Genomic DNA, 27,683 nt, shown 5'->3' on the forward strand with positions numbered 1-27,683 from the left:
AGAAACAGAATTTCGTTTGAGCCTCACTGAGGTTCAAATGACAATGAATAAATATTGTATTGTATATTGTATTGTATATCTATCCCTCTCTCTCCCCCTCCCTCGGTCTCTCTTTCTGCCTCTCTCTGTCTCTGACACACACTCTCTCAATCTCTCTTCCTCTGGTAATTTGTATCTTTCTCTCCAACTTCTTCCCTTTCGCTCACTTTCCAAATTCTCCTCCCCTGACACTCTCCTCTCTTTTCTTTCTGTTACTCTCTGCTGGCCATGTACACATCTGGCTCTCTCCCCTCTCCCCAACCCCCGGCCGCCGTCTCTCTCTGTTTAGCCAGCCTCCCAGTTGATTCCAATTCCCCAAATGACATCAGCGGCAGTACAGTGAGAGTGTAGCGACGGGCGGGCGGTCAGTCAGTGGCAGCGCTCAGACCCTGCGGGAGGGTCAGTCTGCGGCCGGGGCTCCACGCTGATGAAGCCCCGCTATGACCGCTTCGGCTGCGGCTCGTTGACCATGAGCGGCGCAACGGCCCCAGTGGCCGAAGAGCCGGACGACGCCACCACCTTTTGCGCGCTGTTGCCCAGGCTCCCGCCCTGGAAATTCTCCGCATCTTCCCCGGGCTTCCTGAGCGGCCGGAGTCCGGCCCCGAGCCCCGGGCGGGCGGCGGCCGCCCCCACCGGGCTGGTCAGTGCCCTGGGATCCTGCGAGTCCCTGTGCCCCGCTCCCTGCTCGCTGCACCCGCCAGCCAGGTGCCGGAGCAGGGCCGGAGACAGCAGCGCCCGGCTGCAAGGAGCCAGCCTGACCGGAGAGCAAAGCAACCGCAGGGGAAGCTTCATCAACAAACCACCGCAAGGCTGGCTTCACCCAGAGACGCAAATCCTGCATTCCGGAGTCTTATACCTGGTCCGAGTGAGTAACCTTTACAGCCCGTTGATCAGCCAGCGCCAGGGAGTGGCAGCGAGTGCCAAACCCGGGGAGCTACAGTGAGAGTAAACACCAGAGTAAGAGTACAGGCACCTGGAATAACAGAGAGTACAGTAATAGAGAGCAGAGTAATAGAGAGTGGAGTAACAGAGAGCAGAGTAACAGAGAGCAGAATAACAGGATGTGGAGTAACAGAGAGCAGAGTAACAGGAGGTGGAGTAACAGAGAACAGAGTAACAGGAGGTGGAGTAACAGAGAGCAGAGTAACAGGAGGTGGAGTAACAGAGAGCAGAGTGATAGAGAGCTGGAGTAATAGTGAGTGGAATGACTGGGTGGAATACAGAGGGTGGAGTAACTTAGAGAAGAGTAACAGCAGAATAACGGGGAGCGGTGTAATAGAGAGAGGGGTAATGGGACAGAGTAACAAGCAGCAACATAACAGAGAGGAGTAATGGAGAGTGGAGTAGCGGGAGGTGGAGTAACAGAGATCAGTAACAGGAGGTGGAGTAACAGAGATCAGTAACAGGAGGTGGAGTAACAGAGCATAGTAACAGGAGGTGGAATAACAGAGCAGAGTAACAGGAGGTGGAGTAACAGGAGGTGGAGTGACAAAGATTGGAATACCTGGGAGTGCCAGTGAGGGTAATTGTTAACCCGATGGAGTGACAGAGAGCAGGAGTGCCAGGGTGATTGTGAGCAGTGGGGAGTGACAGAGAGTTGAACCATCAAAGAGTGAGTAGCAGTAGCAGTGAGTGGTGGTAAGTGTGGGAAGCTGCAGAAGGTGTGAGGATTGGGAAGGAAGAGTCAGTGTGAGTATCACAGAGCAATGGTCGGCATGTGGAGGGTTTAAGTTTAGTTTATAGTCACGTGTACCGAGGTCTGTGAAGAGCTTTGGTTGCGTGCGATCCAGTCAGCAGAAAGACTGTACATGATTACAATCGAGTAATTTACAGTGAGGAGGCGGTGTAGGTCCCTGAGTGAGTGAGCACTAACAAGTGTGAATGCCAAAGTAGGTGTGAGATCCCAGGACTAGCAGTGTGCGTGAGCTGTGGGGAGTGTCAGTGAGTGTGAGCTTTGAGTGGTTGTGCGCATGCGCTGTGGGAGTGACAGTGATTGTGAGCTGTGGGTGAGGCAGTAGGTGTGAGCTGTGGGGAGCTGCAGTGGGTGTGGCATTGGGTGTGAGCTGTGGAAAGTGCAGTGGGTGTGCGATCAGGGGAGCGGGAGCTGTGGGTGGTGTCAGTGATTAAACTGGGAGGGTGACAATGGGTGTGAGTTGTGGGAGTGGGTATGAGCAATGGTGTGGCAGTGGGTGTGATCTGTGGGGGGTGTGAATGAGTGATCTGTGAGGGAGCGACAGTGGGCGTGAGCTGTGGGTGTGGCAGTGGGCGTGAGCTGTGGGTGTGGCAGTGGGCGTGAGCTGTGGGTGTGGCAGTGGGCGTGAGCTGTGGGTGTGGCAGTGGGTGTGAGCTGTGGGTGTGAGCTGTAGGGGAGCAGCTACTGTATGTACATATTGCTACTGTATGTGCATATATATATATTTTACTGTTCCATTATTCTATGTTCGCTCTTCTGGGTGAGATGCTAACTGCATTTCGTTGTCTCTGTACTGTACACTTCCAAATGACAATAAAGATTGAATCTGAATCTGAGCAGGTGTGAGCACCGGAAGCGAAGGTCAGTGCGAATGCCTGGGTGCAACAGTTAGTGTGAGCTGCATTTAGCACAGGGAGGCAGCACAGGTAGTGTGTGTGAGCTACAGAGAGCTGCAGGGGGTGTGACAGATTTTATTTGGGACACACACAGTGTGTGCACCAGAGGAGTACCATTGAAATTGAGCAGCTAATTAAGCGTGAGTGCCAGACAGTGACTGGGAGTTTAACACTGACAATTGTTGTGTGTGATCGAGTATGATTAGTGAGGCGTGCATGTGAATAGCAGGCAGGAGCTAGCTAACAGGGGTGGTGAATCTGTAGAATTCATTGCCACAGCCGGCTGTGGAGGCCAAGTCATCGGGGATTTTTAAGGCGCGTATTGACAGATTCTTGATCAGTAAGATACTGTATGTCAGAGGTTATGGGGAAAAGGCAGGAGAATGGGGTTGAGAGGGAAAGATAGATTAGCTAAGATTGAATGGCAGAGTAGACTAGATGGGCCGAATGATCTAATTCTGCTCCTTTAACTTATGAACATTTGTAAATATCAATTTAATCTTGCTCTGAATAATTTTCATTTGTCCATTTGGGCTACATTAGATTTATAAAACAAACTGATTTCGTATTGTGTAAGAAGGAACCGCAGATGCAAGTTTACACTGAAGATAGACACAAAATGCGGGAGTAACTCAGCGGTTCAGGCAGCATCTGTGGCGAAAAAGGAATAGGTGATGCCTCGACCTGAAACGCCACCTATTCCTTTTCTCCAGAGATGCAGCCTGACCCACTGAGTTACTCCGGCATTTTGTAACGTCTGTTCAAGTTCAAGGGTGATGTAAGTGAAATGTTCGAGACTTTGAAAGTTTACGGTGTGAGCGAGTTTTGAACGGGTGGGGCTTTAACATCAGATGCGTTCCATCACAGGAGTAAGGAAACAGACAGTGAGAGAAGTGGGGAACTCTCTCACAGAAAACAGCAGCTGTTAGCTCAATTCATCATTGTAAGTAGATTATTGCCAGACAAAGATATTACGGGAGATGAGGCTAGAGTGGTGGAAAGGAATGGGAATCAGCTATGATCTCAATGGACAGGAGAGTGGAATGGTAGCCTCCTGTTGCTCTGTTTTGGGCAGATAGCTTGACAGTGGAGGGTGAGGGAGTTAGATGTGGCCCTTGTGGCTAAAGGGATCAGGGGGTATGGAGAGAAGGCAGGTACAGGATACGGAGTTGGATGATCAGCCATGATCATATTGAATGGCGGTGCAGGCTCGAAGGGCCGAATGGCCTAATCCTGCACCTATTTTCTATGTTTCTATGTTTGATCGGGGCGGTGGTGGTACCTGAGGAAGCAGATGCTCAGATGCTGGGAGTGTGGAAGGAGGAGAACGGTATCCGTCTCTTTGACGCTTCCAGATAAAGCTGCTCGAACGCAAAGGGGTTCTGATTAAAACACAAAGTGCTGGAATAACTCCATCTCAAGCTTCATCTGTGGACAGAATGTATAGGCTCAGGTCGAGACCCTTCCTTTGATAGACACAAAATGCAGGAGTAACTCAGCAGGTCAGGCAGCATCTCCGGACAAAAGGAATAGGTGACGTTTTGGGTCTGGACCCTTCTTCAGACTGTTTAAGCCTGGACTCGGTACCTCAGCCACGTGAGAGTCTGAAGAAGGGTCTCAACCTGAAAGGTCACCTATTCCTTTTATCTAGAGATGCTGCCTGACCCGTTGAGTTACTCCAGCTTTTTGTCTATTAAAGGAAGGGTCTCGACTTGGGTCTATCCATTCTTACCACAGATGGAGCCTGACCCACTGAGTTATTCCAGCATTTTGTGTCTACCTGTGGTGTAAACCAGAATTTGCAGTTCCTTCCTGCACCCTTCATTTGATGATCATTTTCATGCTGATAAACCCTCACCTCTCCAAAGGCTCTGTCTCCTGATGGGATTTGGTCCTTGGGTGACCTTGATTGTGAGCTGAGCTCATAATAGGCAGGAGCCATTCAGACAGGGACCCTCTGAGTTACTCCATCTTCTTGTGTCTATCTGCTGGAGTTCCCACATGCTCTTTAACCAACGGGCCACTCTTAGTTTACGACAGTCGTCGCAGAGCTTGTGCTGCAGCGGACTACAGAATGTCTCTCTGGAAAAACATGCCAGTATTAACCCCCTGACTGAGTTGCTGCACGCTGTGCACGGTGCAGTCTTGTTTGCAGAGTGGAGCAGCATCATGCTTTGATCCTGACTGCTGCAGACACAGAGAAACACTGGGCACATTTCAAAATGAGTCCGCACTTTACCCCATTTCCTCCACGGTGTTATGTGGCCTGCTTGGCCTGGCTTGGCCTGGCCTCTCTGAGTCATGCAGAAGAAGCGCTGATAAAGTACATAAGAGTCAAAGTGTAATGTAAGCCGCAACAACACTGCTTCAGCCAGCAGCATCTCTGCAGCCTTCCAGTCTGTGACAATAGCCATTTATGTTCATAAGCCCATAGTTCATGTCAAAGGAGCAGAATTAGGCTATTCTGCCCATCGAGTCTACTCTGCCATTCAATCATGGCTGATCTATCCCTTTCTCTCAACTCCATTATCCTGCCTTTTCCCCATAACCCTCGACGCCCTTACTAATCAAGAATCTGTCAATCTCCGCCTTAAAAGTACCCATTGCAATGGCCTCCACGGCTGTCTGTGGCAATTAATTCTATAAATTCGCCACCCTCTGGTTAAAGAATCTCCTCATCTCCTTTCTAAAGGTACGTCCTATTAAACACTGGAACAACAGCTGCTAACACAGTATGTGGTCCTTGTGATCAACTCTCCTCTGAAGATTCCATTGTGTGTGTTTGTGTTTATCTGTATAGTCTGTCTGAGTGTAGAGAGTGTCTGAGAGTGGGTGAGCCAAGGGATCTATATTGCTTATTGACAGATGGCTTAGTAATTGATATAAATCAATCACTTCCAGTTTGAGGAAAAAAATATTTCCTTTGTTTGGTGGTTCATTTTTTCACATGCGTTTCTGCCCTGTAAACCGACTAACTTTAGCTGGTATCTCAAAATCAACCTCCACAGGATGTATATTGGGTGGCGCAGCGGTAGAGTTGCTGCCTTACAACGCCAGAGACCCGGGTTCGATCCTGACTACGGGTGCTGTCCTTACGGAATTTGCACATTCTCCTTGTGACTGCGTGGGTTTTCTCCGGGTGCTCCGGTTTCCCCTCCCACACCCCAAAGACATTCATGTTTGTAGTTTAGCCCAGTCGAGATGGTAGGTTGATTTCCAAAGAACTTTATTACGAAGTTAAACGAAAACAACGATGGTCTTAAGACAGCTAAATAACAGTGTTGCTACCACAACGGTGGTGAATAGAATGAATGGGTTTGCTCAGAAAAGCGCGCGAAAACCCCCTCCCCACGGTCACGTGTCCGAGGTAGCCAATCGATGGGTTCGACTACCCCAAGGCACCAGCAGGTGCCTCTACAGTAGGTTAATTGCTTTAGGTAAAATTGTACATTGTCCCAAGTGTGTAGGATAGTGCTGGTGTACAGTAATCGCTGGTGGGTGCGGACTCAGTGGGCTGAAAGGCCTGTTTTCCAGCACTGAACCTCTGTCATCTTTATAGGTAGTCTTTCAAACCATCACACACCTGAAACTCAACATGTGGCGGAGATCCGGGAGCAAGATGTTGCGATCTACCTGTAAGGACAGAGGAAACATTGAGTGAACATGGGCGGCACGGTGGCGCAGTGGGAGGTGCTGCCTCACGGAGCCAAGAGACCCGGGTTCGATCCTGACTACGGCACTGAGTTTGCACGTCCCTCCTGTGGCCGAGTGGCTTTTGTCCGGGTGCTCCTGTTTCCTCCCACATCCCAAAGATGTGCAGGTTTACAGGTTAATTGGCTTTGCAAATTGTCCCCAGTGTGTAGGATAGAACTAGTGAATTGGAGATGGCTGGTCGGCGTGGACTCAGGAGGCCAAACTGCTTGTTTTCACGCTGACTCTCCAAAACTAAAATGAAAATAAATAATTTTCAAAAGGAAATGTACAAATCCTTGAATACAATTTTTATAAAAATAAATAAATGTATATATAGATGGGGCGTCAATGGTGGGGAGGTAGTTATTTCAAAGAGCTGGCGCAGGCATGATGGGCTGAATGGGCCCTCGGTGCTATATCGCTTCAATTCTATGGTTAACAGTGTTTGTGCTTTTGTCTTGTTGCAGTATATGGGCTGTATCGAAGTATTAAAATCAATGAGATCCCTTGACTTCAGCACCAGAACACAGGTGACAAGGTAAGATCAGGTCCTCCTGTAAGCCTTGCACAGAATGGCCATACGTGGGACTGAACTGTCTCATGATCAGCGATCTGCTACTTGTCAGAAGAAAGTCTAAATCTAAATCTCAAGTGTGTTTAAGTTTTGGTTATCAAGGGCACACTTTCCTATTTATTTACATTACAAATGCGGACTAAGTTCTACAATCGTTCTTGGCAGAATGACCAATATTATGTGTCTCATTTGTGAAGGGCTTGCTTTTTCCTCTTTCTTCCACCCCCCCCCCCCCTCCCACACCGTTTTCCCTCTGTTTCTACCCCTCCCCTCTCTCCTGCTCCCCCTCTCTATCGCTCCTCTTGCTCCACACCTCCACTCTTCCCCACCTTCCCCTCTCTCTCTCCCTCTTCCCCCTCCACTCTCCCCCTCCACTCTCCCCCTCCACTCTCCCCCTCCACTCTCCCCCTCCACTCTCCCCCTCCACTCTCTCCCCCTCCACTCTCCCCCTCCACTCTCCCCCTCCCCTCCTCTCCCCCCTTCCCTCCTCTCCCCCCTTCCCTCCTCTCCCCCCTTCTCTCCTCTCCCCCTTCCTCCTCTCCCCCCTTCCCTCCTCTCCCCCCCTTCCCTCCTCTCCCCCCCTCCCTCCTCTCCCCCCTCCCCCCCTCCCCCCCCTGCCCACCTCTCCCCCCTTCCCTCCTCTCCCCCCTTCCCTCCTCTCCCCCCTTCCCTCCTCTCCCCCCTTCCCTCCCCCCCTTCCTCCTGCTCCCCCTTCCTCCTCTCCCCCCCTTCCCTCCTCTCTCCCCCCCTTCCCTCCTCTCTTCCCCCCCTTCCCTCCTCTTCCCCCTCCCCCCCTTCCCTCCTCTCCCCCCCTTCCCCTCTCCCCCCCTTCCCTCCTCTCCCCCCTCCTCCTCTCCCCCCCCTCCTCCTCCCCCCCTTCCTCTCTCCCCCCCCCTTCCCTCCTCCCCCCCCTTCCCTCCTCCTCCCCCTTCCCTCCTCTCCCCTTCCCTCCTCCCCCTTCCTCCTCCCCCTTCCTCTTCCCTCTCCCCCCTCCCTCCTCTCCCCCCTTCCCTCCTTCCCCCCGTCCCTCCTCCCCCCTTCCCTCCTCTCCCCCCTTCCCTCCTCTCCCCCCTTCCCTCCTCTCCCGCCCTTCCCTCCTCTCTCCCCCCTTCCTCCTCCCCCTTCCCTCCTCGCCCCCCTTCCCTCCTCCCTCCCCCCCTTCCCTCCTCCCCCCTTCCCCGTCCTCTCCCCCCTTCCGCTCCTCTCCCCCTTCCCTCCTCCCCCCCCCTTCCCTCCTCTCGCCCCCTTCCCTCCTCTCCCCCCCTTCCCCTTCCTCTCTCCCCCTCCCTCCTCTCCCCCCTTCCTCAGTCCTCTCCCCCTTCCCTCCTCTCCCCCCCTTCCTCTCCTCTCCCCCCTTCCTCCTCTCCCCCCCTTCCCTCCTCTCCCCCCTTCTCTCCTCCCCCCCCCTCCCCTCCCTCCCCCCTCCTCCTCTCCCTCCCTTCCCCTCCTCTCCCCCCTCCTCCTCTCCCCCTCCCCTCCCTCCTCTCCCCCATGCTCTCCTCTCCCCCTTCCTCCTCCCCCCCCTTCCCCCCCCTCTCTCCCCCTTCCCCTCCTCTCCCCCCCTTCCCTCCTCTCCTCAGCCTTCCCTCCTCCCCCCCCCTTCCCTCCTCTCTCCCCCCTTCCCTCCTCTCCCCCCCTCCTCCTCTCCCCCCCCTTCCCTCCTCTCCCCTTCCCTCCTCCCCCCCCTTCCCTCCTCCCCCCCTTCCCGCTCCTCTCCCCCCTTCCCCCCTCCCCCCCTTCCCTCCTCTCACCCCCCGCTTCCCCTCTCCCCCCTTCCCTCCTCTCCCGCTTCCCTCCTCCTCCCCCTCCTCTCCCCCCCTTCCCTCCTCCCGCCCCCTTCCCTCCCTCCCCCCTTCCCTCCTCCCCTCCCCTTCCCTCCTCCCCCCTCTCCCTCCTCTCCCCCCTTCCCCGTCCCCCCTTCCCTCTCCCCCCCTTCCCCTCCCCCCCCTTCCTCTCGCCCCCCCTTCCCTCCTCCCCCCCCCTTCCCTCCTCCCCCCCCCTTTCCCTCCTCTCCCACCCCTTCCCTCCTCTCGACCCCCCCTTCCCTACCTCTCCCCCCCTTCCTCCTCTCCCCCCTTCCCTCCTCTCCCCCCGCTTCCCCTCCTCTCGCCGCCCTTTGCCCTCCTCTCCCGTACCCCTTCCCTCACTCTCCCCCCTTCCCTCCTCGTCCCCCCCTTCCCCTCCTCTCCCCCCCCTTCCCTCCTCTCAGCCCCCTATCCTCCTCCCCCACTTCCCCCCTCCCTCCCTCCGCCCCCCTTCCCTCTCTATACACCTCTACCCCCCTTCCCCCCTCTTTTCCCCCTCCCCTTTTCCACCATTCCCTCTATATTCCCCTTCCCCTCCTCTCCCCCACCCCACTCTTTCTATGCTCCTTTCCTTCCCTCTCTCCTCCCCTCTCCGTCCACTATGTTGACCAAAAAGAGTTGATGTAAAGTGGTTTCCAGCCACGTCTGCAGATTGATCAGCTCTCTGTGCACAGTGAATGAGAGTGGGGTTAGAAATAGCAGCACCGATCGATGGAGGCAAGTGAGAGCTGAGTGCAACTCTAATATATTATTGATGATTCTCCTCAACCAATCAGTCTCGTTCTTATATAACAGAGAACATCCCAAACTGGAACACAAAACACAGGCAAACTCACAAAGGAGAAATAAAAATTGCTGTGCCTCTTGTCACTGGAATCCTGAGCAGAATGATTTATCAGGAGACTACTGAGGGAGTGTTTATAGAATCGGACATAGACATAGAAGCAGAAGTAGGCCATTCAACCCATCGAGTCTTCGCCGACATTCAATCGTGGTTGACCTATTTTTCCCTCTCAACCCCATCTTCCTGCCTTCTCCCCGTACCCTTTGACACCCGTACTGATCAAGAACTTATCAATCTCCTCTTTAAAAGTACCCAATGGCTTGGCCTCCACAGCTGTCTGTGATGATGAGTTTCACAGATTCACCAAATAAATTCCTCCTCATCATTCTAATGATGCATCCTTTTATTCTGAGGCTGTGCCCTCTGGTCCTTGACTTCACCGCTGCTACTTTTCCCATCCTTTATTCTTCAGTGTGAAGACCCTCCGAAGTACAGATGTTCTTATCGGTTGAAAGCGTTCTAGTGCTAATGTACCTATTGCTGACTTGGTTATTTTTGCACATTGCAGGCAGGTAATTTGTCCTATCCTTTCCCGTACAGAAAACTGCTACTCATTGTGTGAAGAAGCGTTTTTGTTTTCTTTCAGTGATCTCATGAAAACAGTACGCAAAGAATGACCTGGAATCCCACAGGGGCATTTGAGGAACTTTTATTACAGTTTCTGGGAACCGTGACTTGTCAAAAAACAAAGGAAATTAAATTATAATTAAGTTCTTCCCATGAATGGAAATGTTCTCATTACTCTACCACAGTACCAATAGTGATGGCGTACGTGTTGAGCTCTGGTTTTGCTTGCCTGGGAAGAATGTGCTGTTGATTTGGGATCGTGCAAGGTTGCGACGACATGGTTTGAGATCTCGACTGCTTGCAACAGGATAATACTTTGAAACGTCTCGAGGCTTTGAAAGGCAGGGCCTGTGGCACGCAGCACACAGCACCAGAGACCAGGGTTCCATCCTGATCTCGGGTGCTGTCCGTGCAGAGTTTGCACGTTCCCCCTGTTGCCGCGTTGGCTTCCCCCGGCTGCTCTGGTCTCCTCCGGCACATCCCAAAGACGTGTGGGCCAGCAGCTTAATTGGCCTCTGTAAATTGCCCCCTAGTGCATTGTAAATGAATGGGACAGTGGGATAACATAGGATTAGTGTGAACGGGGCGATCGATGGTTGACGTGCACTTGATGGGCCAAAGGCCCTGTTTCCATGCTGTATCTTTCAATGATTCGAACGTTATAAAGATATTTAGAATGAGTGTTCAAATAATACAAAGAAGAATGGGTTGGGCAGCTTGGGTTATTCCAATTCAATCCTCTCTAACCCAATACATTTCCTTTTTAGGGAAGCCATTAATCGGCTGCATGAAGCCGTGCCAGGCATAAAGGGGATTTGGAAAAAGAAGGTACAAAACGCACAACATTTCAAAACCACATAACATTTTGCGTCTATTTTCGGTGGTAAAAACAAGGAAACTACACAAGGTTCTGGAGTAACTCATCAGGTCAAGCAGCATCTCTGGTAAACATGGATAGGTGACGTTTTGGGCCAGGACCCTTCTTCAGACAAGTAACTCTGTGGGTCAAGCAGCATTTATGGACACCATGGATAAGTGATGTTTTGGATCAGGACCATTCTGCAGACTTAGTGTGACTGTGTCTGCAGAAGGGTCCAGAACTCAATTGGAGGAACAGCACCTGACTTCATCAACATCACGACTATTTTCCATCCTGCACTCAAATTCACTTGGATCATCTCCGACATCTCCCTAACGTTTCGGGATGTCACCGTCTCCATCATAGGAGACAGACTACTGACCGACATCTACTACAAACCTACTGACTCCCATAGCTATCTAGACTTCATTTCTTCCCACCCTACTTCCTGTAAAGACTCTATCCCCTACTCCCAATTCCTCCAACTACGCTGCATCTGTGCCCAGGATGAGGTTTTCCATACTAGATCATCGTTGTCCTCATTCTTTAGGAAACGGGGGTTTCTCCTCTTCCATTATAGATGAGGTTCTCTCTAGGGTCTCCTCGATATCCCGCAGCTCCGCTCTTGCTCCCCCTCCCCCCCGTTCGCAACAAGGATAGAGTCCCCCTTGTCCTCATCTTCCACCCCATCAGCCGTCGCATACAGGCTCAGTGGTTAATCCTCCAACACTTTTGCCACCTTCATCGGGATCCCACTACTGACCACATCTTCCCATCTCCACCCCTTTCTACTTTCCGCAGAGACCGTTCCCTCCGCAACTCCCTGGTCAACTCGTCCCTTCCCACCCAAACCACCCCCTCCCCAGGTACTTTCCCCAGCAACCGCCGGAGATGCAACACCTGTCCCTTTACCTCCCCCCTCGACTCCATCCAAGGACTCAACAGTCGTTTCAGATGAGGCGGTGGTTCACCTGCACCTCCTCCAACCTCATCTACTGTATCCGCTGTTCCAGATGTCAACTTCTGTACATCGGCGAGACCAAGCGCAGGCTCGGCGATCGTTTCGCTGAACACCTCCGCTCAGTCCGTGTTAACCTACCTGATCTCCCGGTTGCTCAGCACTTTAACTCCCTCTCCCATTCTCAATCTGACCTTTCTGTCCTGGGCCTCCTCCATTGTCAGAGTGAGGCCCAGTGCAAATTGGAGGAACAGCACCTGATATTTTGCTTGGGTAGCTTACACCGTAACGGTATGAACATTGACTTCTCTAACTTCAAATAGCCCTTGCTTTCCCTCTCTCTCTATCCCCTCCCCCTTCCCAGTTCTCCCACCAGTCTAACTGTCTCCGACTACATTCTATCTCTGTCCCGCCCACTCCCCTGACATCAGTCTGAAGAAGGGTCTCGACCTGAAACGTCACCCATTCCTTCTCTCCAGAGATGCTGCCTGCCCGCTGAGTTACGCCAGCTTTTTGTGTCCACCTTCGATTTAAATAACCAACTTAAAATGATGAAGTAAGATTGGGCAACCAGTTGCATTTGGTTGGAGACAAAAATGCTAGAGAAACTCAGCTGGTGAGGCAGCATCTATGGAGCGAAGGGAATAGGCGACGTTTCGGGTCGAGACCCTTCAGTCTGAAGAAGGGTCTCGACCCGAAACGTCGCCTATTCCCTTCGCTCCATAGATGCTGCCTCACCCGCTGAGTTTCTCCAGCATCTGTAGTTCCTTCTTAAACAGTTGCATTTGGTTGATGACCAGTTTATGCTGCTAACGATTTGCTAAATGTCTGGGAACTGTGCAAATTACTTTTGTGTCCCTTCAGCCTGCCAATCAGTCGCTCTATTCAGTCCTCGGGAGGAGCAACCTGAGGTTCGCTGGGATGAGTGTCACCCTCAACATCTCCATCGAAGGGTTAAACCTGGCACTGCCCACGACAAGGCAGGTATGGAGAGGCTGGTGAGAGTGGCATGTGGTGGGAGGGAGGGAAAGGGAATTGCAACGGTTGAGTGGCGATGGAGAGGATCGGGTGGATGCCGAGTGACGGGATCCACAAACAATGTCACAGTGCATCGTCTCACAGATGCTGACTCTCGGTGGCTGCAAGTGCCCTGTATCTGTGTATCCACAGTCTTCTGGAGCTTAGTTTAGTTTATTATTATTGTCACTTGTACCAAGGTGCAGTGAAACGCATTTTTGTTGCATGCTATCCGGTCAGCGAAAAGACTATACAAGATTACAGGCTGTCTCTTAGTGAGACTTTTAACAGTCAAGAGTGTTTTATTGTCTTATGTCCCAGATAGGACAATGAAATTCTTACTTGCTGCAGCACAACAGAATATGTAAACACAGTACATAACGGGAGAAAAAAAGAAGTTCAATGTGTATATACACATTCACACATACTTAATAAATAAACAAATATAGTGCAATAATAATAATAGTCTGTTATAGTTCAGAGCTTATTTGTTGTCGTGTTTAATAGCCTGATGGCTGTAGGGAAGAAGCTGTTCCTGAACCTGGACGTTACAGTTTTCAGGCTCCTGTACCTTCTTCCCGATGGCAATGGTGAAATGAGTGTGTGGCCAGGATGGTGTGGGTCTTTGATGATGTTGGCTGCCTTTTTGAGGCAGCGACTACGATAGGTCCCTTCGACAGTGGGGAGGTCAGAGCCGGTGATGGACTGGGCAGTGGTCACAACTTTGTCGCAGTCTTTTCCGCTCCTGGACGTTCAAGTTGCCGACCCAGGCCACGATGCAACCAGTCAGACTGCTCTCTACTGTGCACCTGTAGAAGTTCAGGAGAATCCTCTTTGACAAGCCGAATCTCCATAATCTTCTCAGGAAGTAGAGTAATTTAGCAAAGGAACAGATCTGATAGCCCAGTATATCCAATCCTATCATCAAGTAGGCCTCCTATACATCTGCGCGACCAAGTAGACTTGGCGGCCATTTTGCAGAGCACTTGCTTTCGGTCCGCCAAGGCCTACTGGATCTCCCGGTTGCTAACCATTTTACCCCCCCTTCCTAATCCCATACTGACCTTTCTGTCCTGGGTCTCCTCCATTGTCAGAGTGAGGCTACATCCAAACAGGAGGAACAGATTGGGTAGCCCCCACCTTTTCACTTTCCTCTCCCCCCTCAACTTTCCACCCCGCCACAATCATCTTAGCACTTTATTCATAGCCTTATACACCTTATGCGCCATTGCACTTTAGGCGTGTGTAAGAAGGAACTGCAGATGCTGGTTTAAACCAAAGATACACACAAAAAGCTGGTGTAACTCAGCGGGACAGGCAGCATCTCTGGAGAGAAGGAATGGGTGACATTTCGGATCGAGACGTCTGAAGAAGGATCTCGACCCGAAACGTCACGCATTCCGTCTCTCCAGAGATGCTGCCTGTCCGACGCTCCCTGTCCGTCTGAGTTACTCCAGCTTTTTGTGTCTATCTATGGCACTTTAAGCACTTAGTATTAGGTCAGGTGCACACAAAAGGTTGTTGCATTAAGCAGGGTTTACAGGATTATAGGCAATATACAAACATGGATAGAGGATAGAGGTTAAAGGTTGGACACCATGGGTCACAGGAAGAGTTCTCAAGTTGTCTACCTTGAAAACATCATGTGCATTTTATTTTACAGATAATCGCAAACCATAACATGCAGTCCATCTCCTTTGCCTCGGGTGGAGATATGGTAAGCAACCTTTAGACTTGACACTGCATCTACCTCACCTGCTCATTGCTCTAGGGCCTAAAGATGAATGGTCCTTTATAATTACTGGACCTCAGATATGGGGTGTGGGGTAACTCTGCTCCTGGACAGAATACTAGACACCAGGGATCTCTACAGAGAGGGTGAGTGTTTCCGATGGTTCAGCGAGCATGGCAACCGCCATATCCTGCTCCCCCATCACTTCTTCTCTTGCCTCATGTTCCTATAGATAGAAGAAATGAGTGAGGGTTTGATTATTTGATCGTGGACTGGATAGATGTTGCAGGCTAGAGTGCCGTGGTCTGCCTTCCAGCCCCACAGTTCTGACATCTTCAGTAGGGATCCCTGGAGAATGATTATCCCTGGAGATCCTTGAATCTGAGATCACTGGCAAAGGAACTGCACTGATGTGAATATACGATTGTCCAAGCCAAAGAACAATCTACCACCCAGATATTTCTCAGGAATGACACAAACCCCTGGCACTGACGGCACAGTGGCGCAGCTCGTAGAGTTGCTTCCCTCATGGTGCCAGAGATCCGGGTTCAATCCTCGCCTTGGGTGCTGTCTGTGTGGAGTTTGCACGTTCTCCCCGTGACCACATGGGTTTCCCCCTGGGTTCTCTAATTACCTCCTATATCCCAAAAGTTTGCGGGATTGTCGGCAAATTTTTAATGTTTTTTTTTTTAAATCAGTTTATGGGCTGTGAATGTCACTATCCATTGCTCATTGCTTTGAATTAGGGAGTTGGTTTAAAAATCAATCATATTAGTGGACCTGGTCATATATCAACTGGTCGGGGTAAGGATGACAGATTTTCTTCCCTGACAGGCATTAATAAACCAAATGGATTTTATTAGCAGTGCAATAGTTTTGTGCCTACTGCTACTAAACTTGGCTTTATTCCAAATTCCAGACTTATTTAATTACTTGTATTTAGCATACTCAAGTGCAACGGTGCAATTCAAAAACCTGAACCTAGGTATTGGGTAAACCAGATCCTGGTTGTTAGACAAGTCACTTAACCCACAAAGCCACGATATCCATTGACCGGTAATTATTAACGGAGAAAGGATTTCCACAAACTAGACCCATTGAGTGGGCTGCACCCACCACGTGGGTTCAGAGCATTCACGGGGACTCGCTCTCTATTTCCGTTGTCTCTCCATCATGTTGTCTCTTGTTATAAACCAGTCGTTAACCTGGAGTCGCCAGAGGCTGCAGGGGCAAAAAACAATCTGCTGGAGGAACTTAGTGGGTCGAGCAGCATCTGTGGGCGGAAAGGAATGGTTGACGGTTCAGGTCAAAGGACTGGGAGTGGAGAGGGAAGATAGCCAGTGTAAAGAGGAGAGGAGGAGTAGTGGGCTGAGGAGGGGTGTAAGATGATGGGTATATGGAGCCAGGTAAGGAAGGGGAAGGGTGGAGTTGGGAGGCAGAGGCAAGTAGATGATGAATGGAGGCAAACCGGAAGGAAAAAAAAGTAAAGTGGCGCAGGGGTAGAGCTGCTGCCGTACAATGCCAGAGACCCTGGTTTAATCCTGACCTCGGGTGCTGCCTGCGCGGAGTTTGCTGTGACCACATGGGCTTTCTCCGGGTGCTCCTGTTTCCTCCCACAGCCCAACGTTGTGCGTGTTTGAAGGTCAATTGACTTCTGTAAATGGCTCCTAGTGCGTAGGGTGAGAAAGTGGGATAACAGAGAACTAGTGAACAGGTGATTGATGTTCAGGTTGGATTCAGTGGGCCGAAGGGCCTGATTCCACTCGGTACCTCTAAACAAAAGGAAACTAAATTGTAACTGGATATCTCCCCTTGCAGGATACCACAGATTATGTTGCTTACGTAGCAAAGGATCCTGTAAACCAAAGAGGTGAGTGTTTACAACAACATTATCTTCAATCGATGCACTGCATTTAACGTGGCAGATTAACGCAGGAGTATTTTAAGACAAAAAGTTACAATGGACCACAAAAAGAAATATGAGAACCAGCTTGGCCAGAGTATTAAGTTTTAAGAAGCGACTTGTGGGAGGAAAGAGAAATAGGGAGATGAAGGTAGACAAAAATGCTGGAGAAACTCAGCGGGTGAGGCAGCATCAATGGAGCGAAGGAATAGGTGACTTCTTCAGAGGGTCTCGATCCGAAACTTCACCTATTCCTTCGCTCCATAGATGCTGCCTCACCCGCTGAGTTTCTCCAGCATTTTTGTCTGCCTTCGATTTTTCCAGCATCTGCAGTTCCTTCTTAAACACCACGAGTGGTGGAGTCATTAAAATTGGGGATGATCACGAGGTAGGAATTGGACGAACATAAACTTCAGGATTGTACTGCAGGTGATTAAAAACAAAAGAATTAAGACCATAGTGAGTACTTGAAGATAGGATGAGAACTTTGAAATCAAGGTGAAAGCCAGTAGGGCAGTGGACACAGCTGGGGACTGGCAGCTGTTGCAAGTTAGGATGCAGGCAGCAGGATTTTGGAACAGCTAAAGGGATAACATGGGGGGGGGGGGGGGGGGGGGGGGGGGGGGATTGGCCAGGATAATGTAGGAATAATGAAGTGCAATGGGAACGACAGCCTGTAAGGTATTCAGCAGCAGATGAACGAGATCTAATTTGAAGATAGACACAAAACGCTGGAGTGACTCAGCGGGACAGGCAGCATCCTTGGAGAGAATGAATGGGTGACGTTTTGGATCGAGACCCTTCTTCAGACTTGATATTGGTGGCAACATATTGAGACATGACTGATGCATATTTAATTGCCACCTCTTTGGCTTCACTGGACCGTAACTCCTGTCAGAAAAGGTGGAAAAAAACCTGCTATTCTGAATGTTTGTGGAAAATAATTGATCATAACTGCACCTCCCTGTGCCCACGTGGGTTTATTTCGGGTGCTCCAGTTTCCTTCCAAATCCCAAAGACGTGCGGGTTTGTAGGTTAATCGGCTGCTGTAGATTGCCCCTAGTGTGTTGGGAGCGGTTGGAAAACGTGGGATAACATGAACGGGTTGGCGTGGATACGGTGGGCTTAAGTGCCAGTTTCCTTGCTGTGCCTCTAAACTAAACTTATTTCTGTGCTGTTTGACTATACGACTCTGGCTGCTGAGACTAACAGAGACTCCTGTTCTTGTCCTGCAGCCTGCCACATACTGGAGTGCTGTGAGGGTTTAGCACAGACTGTGATCAGCACGATCGGACAGGCCATTGAACTCCGGTTTAAACAGTATCTGCACACACCCCCAAAACCAGTGGCGCCACATGACAGGTAAGGTCATTCTAACCGAGCAATCGATTTCTTTTTTCTTTTCTTTTTTTCTTTTTTAAATAAATATTTTTATTAGAAGTGATGTACAATAATATACTACATGAATAACATATTCCATTTCATGTACAACTTGAAACAATTATATTATTTTAAATATAATACTAGAGAAAAAGAGATATGAAAAGAAAGAAATATATAGAGAGAGAGAGAGAGAATATTATATAGCTCGATAAAGAAAAGAAGAAGGTGATGTGCACTAAGCAAAAAGAAAAAGAATAGGAGAGAGAAAAGAGAGAAGAAAAGAAAGAGAAAGAATTTTAAAGGGATATGCCCGAGCAATCTATTCAAGCAATGAAACAAACTGAACCTGGTTAGTAATTTTTAAGATGGAACTGCAGATGCTGGAAAATTTGAAGGTAGACAATAATGCTGGAGAAACTCAGCGGGTGAGGCAGGATCTATGGAGCGAAGGAAATAGGCGACGTTTCGGGTTGAGACCCTTCTTCAGGTTAGTAATTCCTCCCTTCTTTCCCCTGGATGCTGGCTTCTACCTGGATACAGATCCGTCCCCCCCTGCCATGGTGCTGGCTGTCAGTGGAGTATGGGTTCCTCTTCTCCCCAGTACACTGGCCTTCACTGTGTCACTGACCCCCATCCCGTGCGGGGTAAATCACAGACCCCCCCCTCCTTTCCTGTCACAATGCGGGGGAAATCGGAGATCTCTGTCCCATCCCTGTTGGGGAATCACAGACTGTTCCTTCACTGTGTGGGAGAAATCACTGACCCCTATCCCACCACTTCGTGGGGATTCACAGATAGTTCCTTCAATATGTGTGGATTGGGGAAGAACTCCTGTCCCATGACACAGTGGGGGAATCACAGACCCTTCCTTCCATGTGTGGGGAGGTTCAACACCTCCTGTCCAATCACAGTGTATTCGGTTCACTGACTCGCGTCCCATTACTTTTTAGGGGAATCGAAGACCATTCCTTCACTGTGCGGGGGAACCACATTGCCCCGATCCCATCACTCTACAGGGGGATGTGTAGCAAGGAACTGCAGATGCTGGTTTAAACCCAAGATGGACACAAAAAGGTGGAGTAATTCTTGCGGGACAGGCAGCATCTCCAAAGAAGGGTCTCGACCCGAAATGTCACCCATTCCTTCTCTCCCGAGATGCTACCTGTCCCACTGAGTTACTCCAGCTTTTTGTGTCTATCTTCACTCTACAGGGGAATCATGGACTTCTCCTTGACTGTGTGGGGCATATTACTGACCCCTGTCCCAATACACTGTGGGTAGAATCATAGACCACAGTCCCTTTACCAACTTCAATGGTTCAGTGGTATTTTATTGTCACATGTACCGAGGTACAATGATATTATTATTATCTGAAAGGCCTGTCCTACTTAAATGATTTTTTCGACGACTTGCCCGCACCCATCATAGTCGCAGACAGGTCGCCGAAAATTTTCCAAATGTTGAAAATCCAGCGGCGACCAGAAAAAGGTATGACTTTTTGATCGACAACTCTCGACCAAACAGGCGTCACCCCGCGACATGTCGACATGTGACGCCTGTATGGGTCGTGAGTATTCGCCCAAAGAGTCGTACCTTTTTCTGGTCGCCGCTGGATTTTCAAGATTTCAACGGCGACCTGCTGCGACTTATGACGGGTACCAGCAGTCGGCAAAAAAATCGCGTAAGTAGGACAGGCCCTTTAGGGTCGAGGCCCCCAACCACGGGAGAATAAAGATGGGAAGAGATTGAACTTTTTTTTCGCCTTCCATCACAGGGAGGAATGTGGAGGAGTCACTGTGGTGGATGTTTATGTTAAAATGTATTTTGTGTGTTCTGTAGCTTTTTATTGGTATGACTGTATGGCAAATGAAATGCCTCGTATGTTGCAAAACATACTTGTTTAATAAAGTGTTATTATGATTATGATGAATCATTATTGCATACAGTTCAGTAAAAGAATTACTGAACACAAGCACAATCTTAATTAAGTGCAAGTGTCGAGGAATAGTAACTGAGGCTGTAGGCAAGAGCCGCCATGTTTTGCCACCATTTTCCATGTTGGCGCCCACCACAACCACATGCTCAATACCCAACTTGTGCAATAAGCCTGGGATGTTTCAATGAGGGATGCGCTGGAGGGCAGCCACGGTGGTGCGTACAGCGGTAGAGTAGCTGCCTTACAGAGCTTGCAGCGCCGGAGACCCAGATTCGATCACGACTACGGGTGCTGTCTGTATGGAGTTTGTACGTTGTACGTTCTCCCCGTGACCTCGTGGGTTTTCTCCGAGATCTTGGATTCGTCCCACACTCCAAAGACGTACGGGGGTGTAGATCAATTGGCTTGGTGTGTGTGCGAAATGTCCCAAGCGGATAGTGTTGATGTGCGGGATCGCTGGTCGACGCGGACTCGGTGGGCCGAAGGGCCTGTTTCCGCGCTGTATCTCTAAACTAAAATAAACTAAAGATCAATTATTGCTGTGTACGAGGATACGATGAAAGAGAATTATCATTTCAGCTGGACGTTTCTCACATTTGTCCCCCGCAGGATGGCCGGCAGCGAGATGTCTGCCTGGGGTGAAGAGGAGGAGACGTCAGACCACAATTACTACAATAGCATTCCAGGAAAGCAGCCCCCGCTGGGGGGTGTTGTGGATGTGAGGGGCAGACACTGGCACGTACAGACCCAGGCACCATGCTCCTCAGGCACCCAGCAGGTACAGTAACTGTACCAAAATATAATGCTGCATAAACCCGAGTCTGAAGAAGGGTTCTGACCCAAAACGTAACTCATCAGAGATGCTGCCTGACCCGCTGAGTTACTCCAGCACTTTGTATCTTTTTTTTGGAAACCAGGATCTCTGGATGCACAGAGTCTCTTGCCCAGAGTAGGTGAATCAAGGACCAGAGGACATGGGTTGAAGGTGAAGGGGAAAAGATTTAATAGGAATCTGAGGGTTAACTTTTTCACACAAAGGGTGGTGGGTGTATGGAACAAGTTGCCAGAGGAGGTAGTTGAGGCCGGGACTATCCCAACGTGGAAGAAACATTTAGAAACAGGTACATGGATAGGCCAGGTTTGGAGGGATAAACATAATTTACATAAACATCCATCACATTGCTGTGATGGAAGGCCAAAAAACTTATCTCTCCCCTGCACTCCCCCCCCCCCCCCCCGATGTCAGAGTCAAAGTCAAAGCCCCCGGCGGGCGATGGCGATTGTCCCGTGGCCATTAAAACCACGCCGGGTGATGCAAGGTCGCACACCGGGTCTTGGTGTTAGAGCCCCCGGCGCGCGCTCGCAGTCCCGCAACCATTCCAAGCCGCGCGGGGCGGTGCTGTAAGGCCCTGCTCCAGGAGCTCTTCAACCCCGCAACTCGGGCGGGAGAAGTCGCCGTAGCGGGAGCCCTGAAAAGCGGTCTCCCTCCAGGGACCCGCGGGCTCCCGGTGCCGCCCGCCAAACCCGCAGTTGCAGCCACCGAATCTCCGGATGTCGGGCCGCAGCAGCGTCCACCACAGCTCCACCCGCTCTGGACTCGGCCAGCTCCGCGACGGTGAGGTGAGTAGTCGGCACCACAGCCCCCGGTCTTCCTGTTGGAGGCCGCTCCTCGTTGCAGCCCCAACGACAACGGAGACCCGACAAAGAAAAGGTCGGGTCTCCCGTGCAGGGAGAGATTTAAAAGTTACCCCCTCCCCCCCACCCCTCCACACACATGCCCAACAAAAAATAACAAAAACTACATAAAAACATAGACATAAAATAATAAAAACGCGGACGGACTGCAGAGGCCGCTGCTGACGAGAGTTGCGTCGCCCACCGGATGTAAAGACTCTCTATATCATTCCGTAAAGTCACTTTCAGTCACTTCAAACAAGGATCAACCCAGATGGTGCACAAGAGGCAGATTAAAATGCCTGTTTTGATGATTAAACCCATTTCCAGCTCCAGTAATCAAACAGGGTGGCTTGTTGCCTGTAAATGTATCAAGGAATAGAAATCAATATTTTGAAACAGTGGTCAAAGATTTTATAATGTGCAAAAAAAAAAAAGCAGAATTTGAGGGGGAAAAAGGTCTCAAAACAAGCAGCTTTTGTTGACAGGTCATTGATTGCACCTGATTGACCCTAATGGACTATTGATCATGAGACATTAGTTTATATTTTATGTGGCAACTGAGGAATTCAAATTTAAGTAATTCAATAAAATCTGGACCAAAAAAAAAGCTAGTCTCAGCATCGAGGTATCCATTATATTACTAATTATCTTAAAAGCACATCAATGTTGCTGATGGTGTTCTGGAAAGAGAATTGGCTATCCTTGAAAATCAAAAAAAAAAAAGTGCCTTGATACATTTACAGGCAATAAGCCACTGATGTAAGTCTGAAATACAAGCAGAAAATGCTGGAAGCATTCAACAGGTCAGTTGGCATCTGTGGTAAGAGATAGAGAGGTAAGGTTTTAGGCTGAAAGCCTCTCGTTTTAGATGTATTATTGTCATGCAGTATGTATCAATGTACAGTGAAAAGTTTTGGAGAAACTCAGCGGGTGAGGCAGCATCTATGGAGCGAAGGAAATAGGCAACGTTTCGGGCCGAAACGTTGCCTATTTCCTTCGCTCCATAGATGCTGCCTCACCCGCTGAGTTTCTCCAGCGTTTTTGTCTACCTTCGATTTTCCAGCATCTGCAGTTCCTTCTTAAACAGTGAAACGTTTTAATTTTGCGTGCTATCCAATCAGATCAAATAATATGTAGAAACAAGGAACTGCAGCTGCTGATTTATACCAAAGATAGATGTAAATTGCTGGAGTAACACAGCGGGTCAGGCAGCATCTCTGGAGTAAAAGGATGGGCAACATTTTGGGTCGGAACCCTTCTTCAGACCCCGAGTCTGACCCTTCATCAGATCCTTCTTCAGAGTCTGAAGAAGGCTTCTGACCCAAAGCATCACCCATCCTTTTTCTCCAGAGATGCTGCCTGACCCGCTGAGTCACTCCAGCAATTTGTGCCTATCTTCGGTATAAACCAGCAGCAGCAGTTCCTTCCCACATGCCCTTCCATAATCTTCCTGAGAAGATTACGGAGAGTCAGTTTGTCAAGGAGGACTCTCTCTAACTTCTACAGGTGCACAGTAGAGAGCATGCTGACCGGTTGCATCGTGGCTTGGTTCGGCAACTTGAGCGCCCTGGAGAGGAGGAGACTACAAAAAGTTGTAAACACTGCCCAGTCCATCATCGGCTCTGACCTTCCTTCCATCGAGGGGATTTATCGCAGTCGCTGCCTCAAAAAGGCTGGCAGTATCATCAAAGACCCACACCATCCTGGCCACACACTCATCTCCCTGCTACCTTCAGGTAGAAGGTACAGGAGCCTGAAGACTGCAACAACCAGGTTCAGGAATAGCTACTTCCCCACAGCCATCAGGCTATTAAACCTGGCTCGGACAAAACTCTGATTATTAATAACCAATTATCTGTTATTTGCACTTTATCAGTTTATTTATTTATGTGTGTATATATTTATATTATAGTATATGGACACATTGATCTGTTTTGTAGTAAATGCCTACTATGTTCTGTGTGCTGAAGCAAAGCAAGAATTTCATTGTCCTATCAGGGACACATGACAATAAACTCACTTGAACTTGAAATGAAATAAATCATTTTCAGCAGTGACTATGTTCTGGTGGTGTCAGTCTCCCTGTTACAGAACCTGCCTGACATTACTCCATTGCATCCTATAAAGGCTGAGTGAGCTTGTTCTTCTGACCTGCCTCACTGCCTTCAGTAAACACTGTGGAAGCGCATCTTCAGTAATCATGGGTCTGGAAATATTGTGTGAGTAAGGCAGGAGTCACTGGATGGGTAAAGGACCAAGGTCAATCTAGCTAGTCCACAACTTACTCTGTAGTGACATGGCGTAGATGGGCCGTTGACTAATCACAGCTATCAGTCTTTATTGATTAAACTGCAATGCATCCAGACACGAGGCCAAGCAACTCTGATTGATGGAGAGTGCTGTGAACCAGATCTTAAATTCTTCTGTTAAGCTGCATTCATCACTGTGTTGTAATAGTGTGGTCCAGAAAGATTATATTGCAGTAACAGTGTATTCTTGTAACATAATCCTGCACGTTCTTGTAATTACTGTAGACTGGGTTGGAGTTTGACTTTGACAATTGTTCCGTTTCTACTGAAAAGGACTTTTGGTTCATAATTGCAAGGTACAGCTGAGCAAAGAGTAGATTAAAAGCCTTACAGAATCCTTGCCCTTATTCGCCCTGGTTTAAAATACAAAAAGAGGGAGGTATAAAATACTAGTTAGGCCATTGCTCAAATACTCTCTATAGTTTTGGTCAGTAAACTAACTCTAACCCTCCCTTCTCTTCCTTGTGTTACCACCTCGATTCACACCGATTTCTCCCCTTCCCCATCCCTTCAGGACTCTTCAGGTCATCTTCATGACTCGAGGGCCTGAGCTACAGGGAGAGTTGAGCATGCTCGGACTCTATTAAATGGAGTGCAGGAGGATGAACGGTGATCTTATGGTGTACAAGATCATGAGAGGAATAGATAGGGTATTTATAGATAGTCATTTGCCCAGAGCAGAGGAATCGAGAACCAGAGGACATGGGTTTGTAAGTCAAGGGTGTTGTCTTGTCATGTGTCCCAGACAGAACAATGACATTTTTACAGCAGCAGTACAACAGAATATGTAAGTAAGAATTTCATTGTGCTATCTGGGACATGGGGGGGAAGATTTAATAGGAACCCGAGGGGCATCTTTTTTTACACAAAGTGGGGTAGGTGTATGGAACGACCTGCAGAGGAGGTAGTTGAGGCAGGTACTATCACAACGTTTAAGAAACGTTGAGACAGGTACATTGGTAGGACAGGTTTAGAGGAATAGGGCCCAAATGTGGGCAGGCGGGACTAGTTTACATGGGACACGTTGGTCGGTGTGGGCAAGTTAGGCTCAAGGACCTGTTTTAATGCTGTGTGACTCTGTGACTCAATGAGTACTCTCCTCTCATTCCAGATCAACGGTTCCTCGCAGAGGGCAAACGCTCACCCATCGCAGCAGAACATGGACAGTCACAGTGAAGATGCAACATTTTTTGTGGCAGGTTAGATCCGATCTGTTCTCAACATCTCTGGGAGATTCCCGTGGTGGGGCAGCTCTTAACGTGATGGGGCACACACCTCACCTCTATTGAAAGGAAGTCTTTCAAGCATCATATCCATTTTTCCTCCTCAATTAAAGCTAGAGGGCATTTATTTAAGGTGAGAGGAGAAAGATTTGATGACACAAAATTGTCCTTCAGGTCCACATCCCTCTAAATCTTTCCTATCCATGTATCTTCCTCAGTGTCTCTTAAATATTGTTTAGATAGATAGATAGAATTTATTGCCACACAACCAGGGTCGGTGGAATTTGGGTTGTCAGCAGCAGTACAATAATAAAGAACACACAACCACAATAAAAATGTAACACAAACATCCACCACAACATTCATCACTGTGGTGGAAGGCACAAAATTTGGCCAGTCCTCCTCCATATCCCCCCCCCCCCCCCCCCCCCCCCCCCCCGTGGACAGGACCAGAGTCCAGAGTCAGTCCAGGATCGGCTCTTCCTCACCGGAGACCGCGGCTTTAAGTTGGTGTAGGCCGCAGGCCGGCGGTCGAGATTTAAAGTCTCCGCCGCAGCCAGAAGCACCGTAGACTGCAGGGCCGGCGGTCGAAGCTCCTCTCCAGGGGTGATGTTAAGTTCACGCCGGGCCCGCGGTAGAAGTTGGCCGCGGGCCGGCAGTGATGGCTTCTTCTTCCCCCCCCGGGTCCCCCACGAGGGATGTAGACGCCGCGCCAGCTGGAGCTCTGCAGACCGCGACTTCAGACTGCCGGCTGCCCCGGGCCAGCGAAACGGAGCGCTCCCCTCCAGCGAGCCCCAGCGAGGGCTCACCCGCTCCACGCCGCTGAAGTCCCGGGCGCGTCTCCGTGGAAAGGCCGCGCCGATCCTTGATGTTAGGCCACGGGGGAGGCGACCTGGAAAAAGTCGCCTCTCCATGGAGGAGGCGACCGAAGCGGTTTCCCCCTTACCCCCCCACACCACCCCCCACACAAGACACACTGAGAAACATCAAACACATACTTTAAAACATACTAAAAAAAATTAAAAAAGTTGAAAAAACTAATGCGCTGCTGACATGGCTGCTGCCAGAGCAGCGCCCCCTACCATTGTTTAAGAGACACTGGCAGCTCGTTCCATATACCCACCACCCTCTGTGGAAAAAGTTGCCCCTCAGATGCCTAGTACATATTTCCCCTCCACCTTAAAGGGAGTGATCTGGCATGGAGTGTTTTATGCAAGACTCCAGCATCTGCAGTCCCTTGTGTCTCAGTGATCCTGGTACTGCTGGGGTTGGAAAGGTTTGAACCCCACTGTGAGGCCAAGTGGATAGCGATAAAAATGTCTTCAACTTTCACCTTGATTTAGATTGGAAAGTCCAGATCTCACTGCTGCAGACTCACATCCTGCTGATTCCCCGACACTACACCTGCTCTTCGTTATTCCCTTGGCGCATTGTTAACCATCTTGTCATTGTGAATTATAGGTGTGTCAGGTGATGGCTACCTTCAGCCGTATGGGAAAGTGCCTTGTGAACACATGTATGTGAATACCCAGGCTCTTGATGCCCAGCAGTGGTTGAATGGGACATCGGGGAACATGGCAGGTAGTCCCGAGAAGGATGTCTTTGATATGAGTAAGTGTGTCTGAAACTGTCGCCTGATACAGGAGTAATCTTAACATCAGAATCGGAACCTGAAGCCATTTTACCAAATCTGCCAATGAACCTTCTTAGAATCGTTAGGTGTATCCACTTCCTACCTGATCAGTTAATTAATTTATGGTCATTTAGTTTAGTTTAGAGATGCAGCGCGAAATCAGGCCCGTCGGCCCACCGAGTCCGCGCCGCCCCAGCGATCCCCGCACACTAATACTATCCTACACACACTAGGAACAATTTACAATTATATCAAGCCAATTAACCTACAAACCTGTACATCTTTGGAGTGTGGGAGAAAACCGGAGATCCTGGAGAAAACCCACGCAGGCCACGGAGAGAACGTATAAACTCCGTACATACAAGCACCCACGGTCAGGATCGAACCTGAGTCTCTGGCCCTGTAAGGCAGCAACTCTACCGCTGCACCATAATGCCGCCCATCCACACCCTCCTCCTTCCTGCAACCCAATACTGACTTGAATCAGTTTTGTGATTCTCTGAATGACTGACCCTGTGATAAAAGCTCCTGCCCCGGCACAGTTCTGGGCAAACATTTCACTGTAGGAGAGGCAGAAATGAGAGGTCCACACGGTGGCGCGTACAGCAGTAGAGTTGCTGCCTGACAGCGAATGCAGCGCCGGGGACCCAGGTTCGATCCTGACTACGGGTGCTGTCTGTACGGAGTTTGTACGTTCTCCCCGTGACCTGCGTAGGTTTTCTCCGGGAACTTCGGTTTCCTCCCACACCCCAAAGGTGTACAGGTTTGTAGGTTAATTGGCTTGGTAAATGTAAAAATTGTCCCTAGTGTGTGTAGGATGGTGTTGGTGTGCGGGGATCGCTGGTCGGCCCGGACCCGGTGGGCCGATGGGCCTGTTTCCGCGCTGTATCTCTAAACTAAACTAAACTAAACCACACTATTGGAACTGGCACTTGGATCCCT

The 27,683-nt window shown here is 49.7% G+C and overlaps 1 protein-coding gene across 1 annotated transcript in view; it reads left to right on the forward strand.

The window, feature by feature from the left end:
* The first annotated feature begins 237 nt into the window (after positions 1–237).
* shc2 (SHC adaptor protein 2) overlaps positions 238–27,683 on the forward strand; it is a 34,521-nt gene continuing 7,075 nt past the window's right edge. The window contains exons 1-10 of the mRNA XM_033047096.1: positions 238–904; positions 6,789–6,859; positions 10,879–10,939; positions 12,793–12,912; positions 14,609–14,662; positions 16,496–16,547; positions 17,816–17,942; positions 20,509–20,677; positions 24,997–25,084; positions 26,570–26,719. Coding sequence (XP_032902987.1) covers positions 467–904; positions 6,789–6,859; positions 10,879–10,939; positions 12,793–12,912; positions 14,609–14,662; positions 16,496–16,547; positions 17,816–17,942; positions 20,509–20,677; positions 24,997–25,084; positions 26,570–26,719 — 1,330 coding nt within the window. The 5' untranslated portion in view covers positions 238–466. The remainder of the gene's footprint in view (positions 905–6,788; positions 6,860–10,878; positions 10,940–12,792; positions 12,913–14,608; positions 14,663–16,495; positions 16,548–17,815; positions 17,943–20,508; positions 20,678–24,996; positions 25,085–26,569; positions 26,720–27,683) is intronic.

The sequence above is a fragment of the Amblyraja radiata genome, chromosome 29 (genome assembly GCF_010909765.2).
Source record: "Amblyraja radiata isolate CabotCenter1 chromosome 29, sAmbRad1.1.pri, whole genome shotgun sequence".
NCBI classification, from domain to species: Eukaryota; Metazoa; Chordata; class Chondrichthyes; order Rajiformes; family Rajidae; genus Amblyraja; species Amblyraja radiata.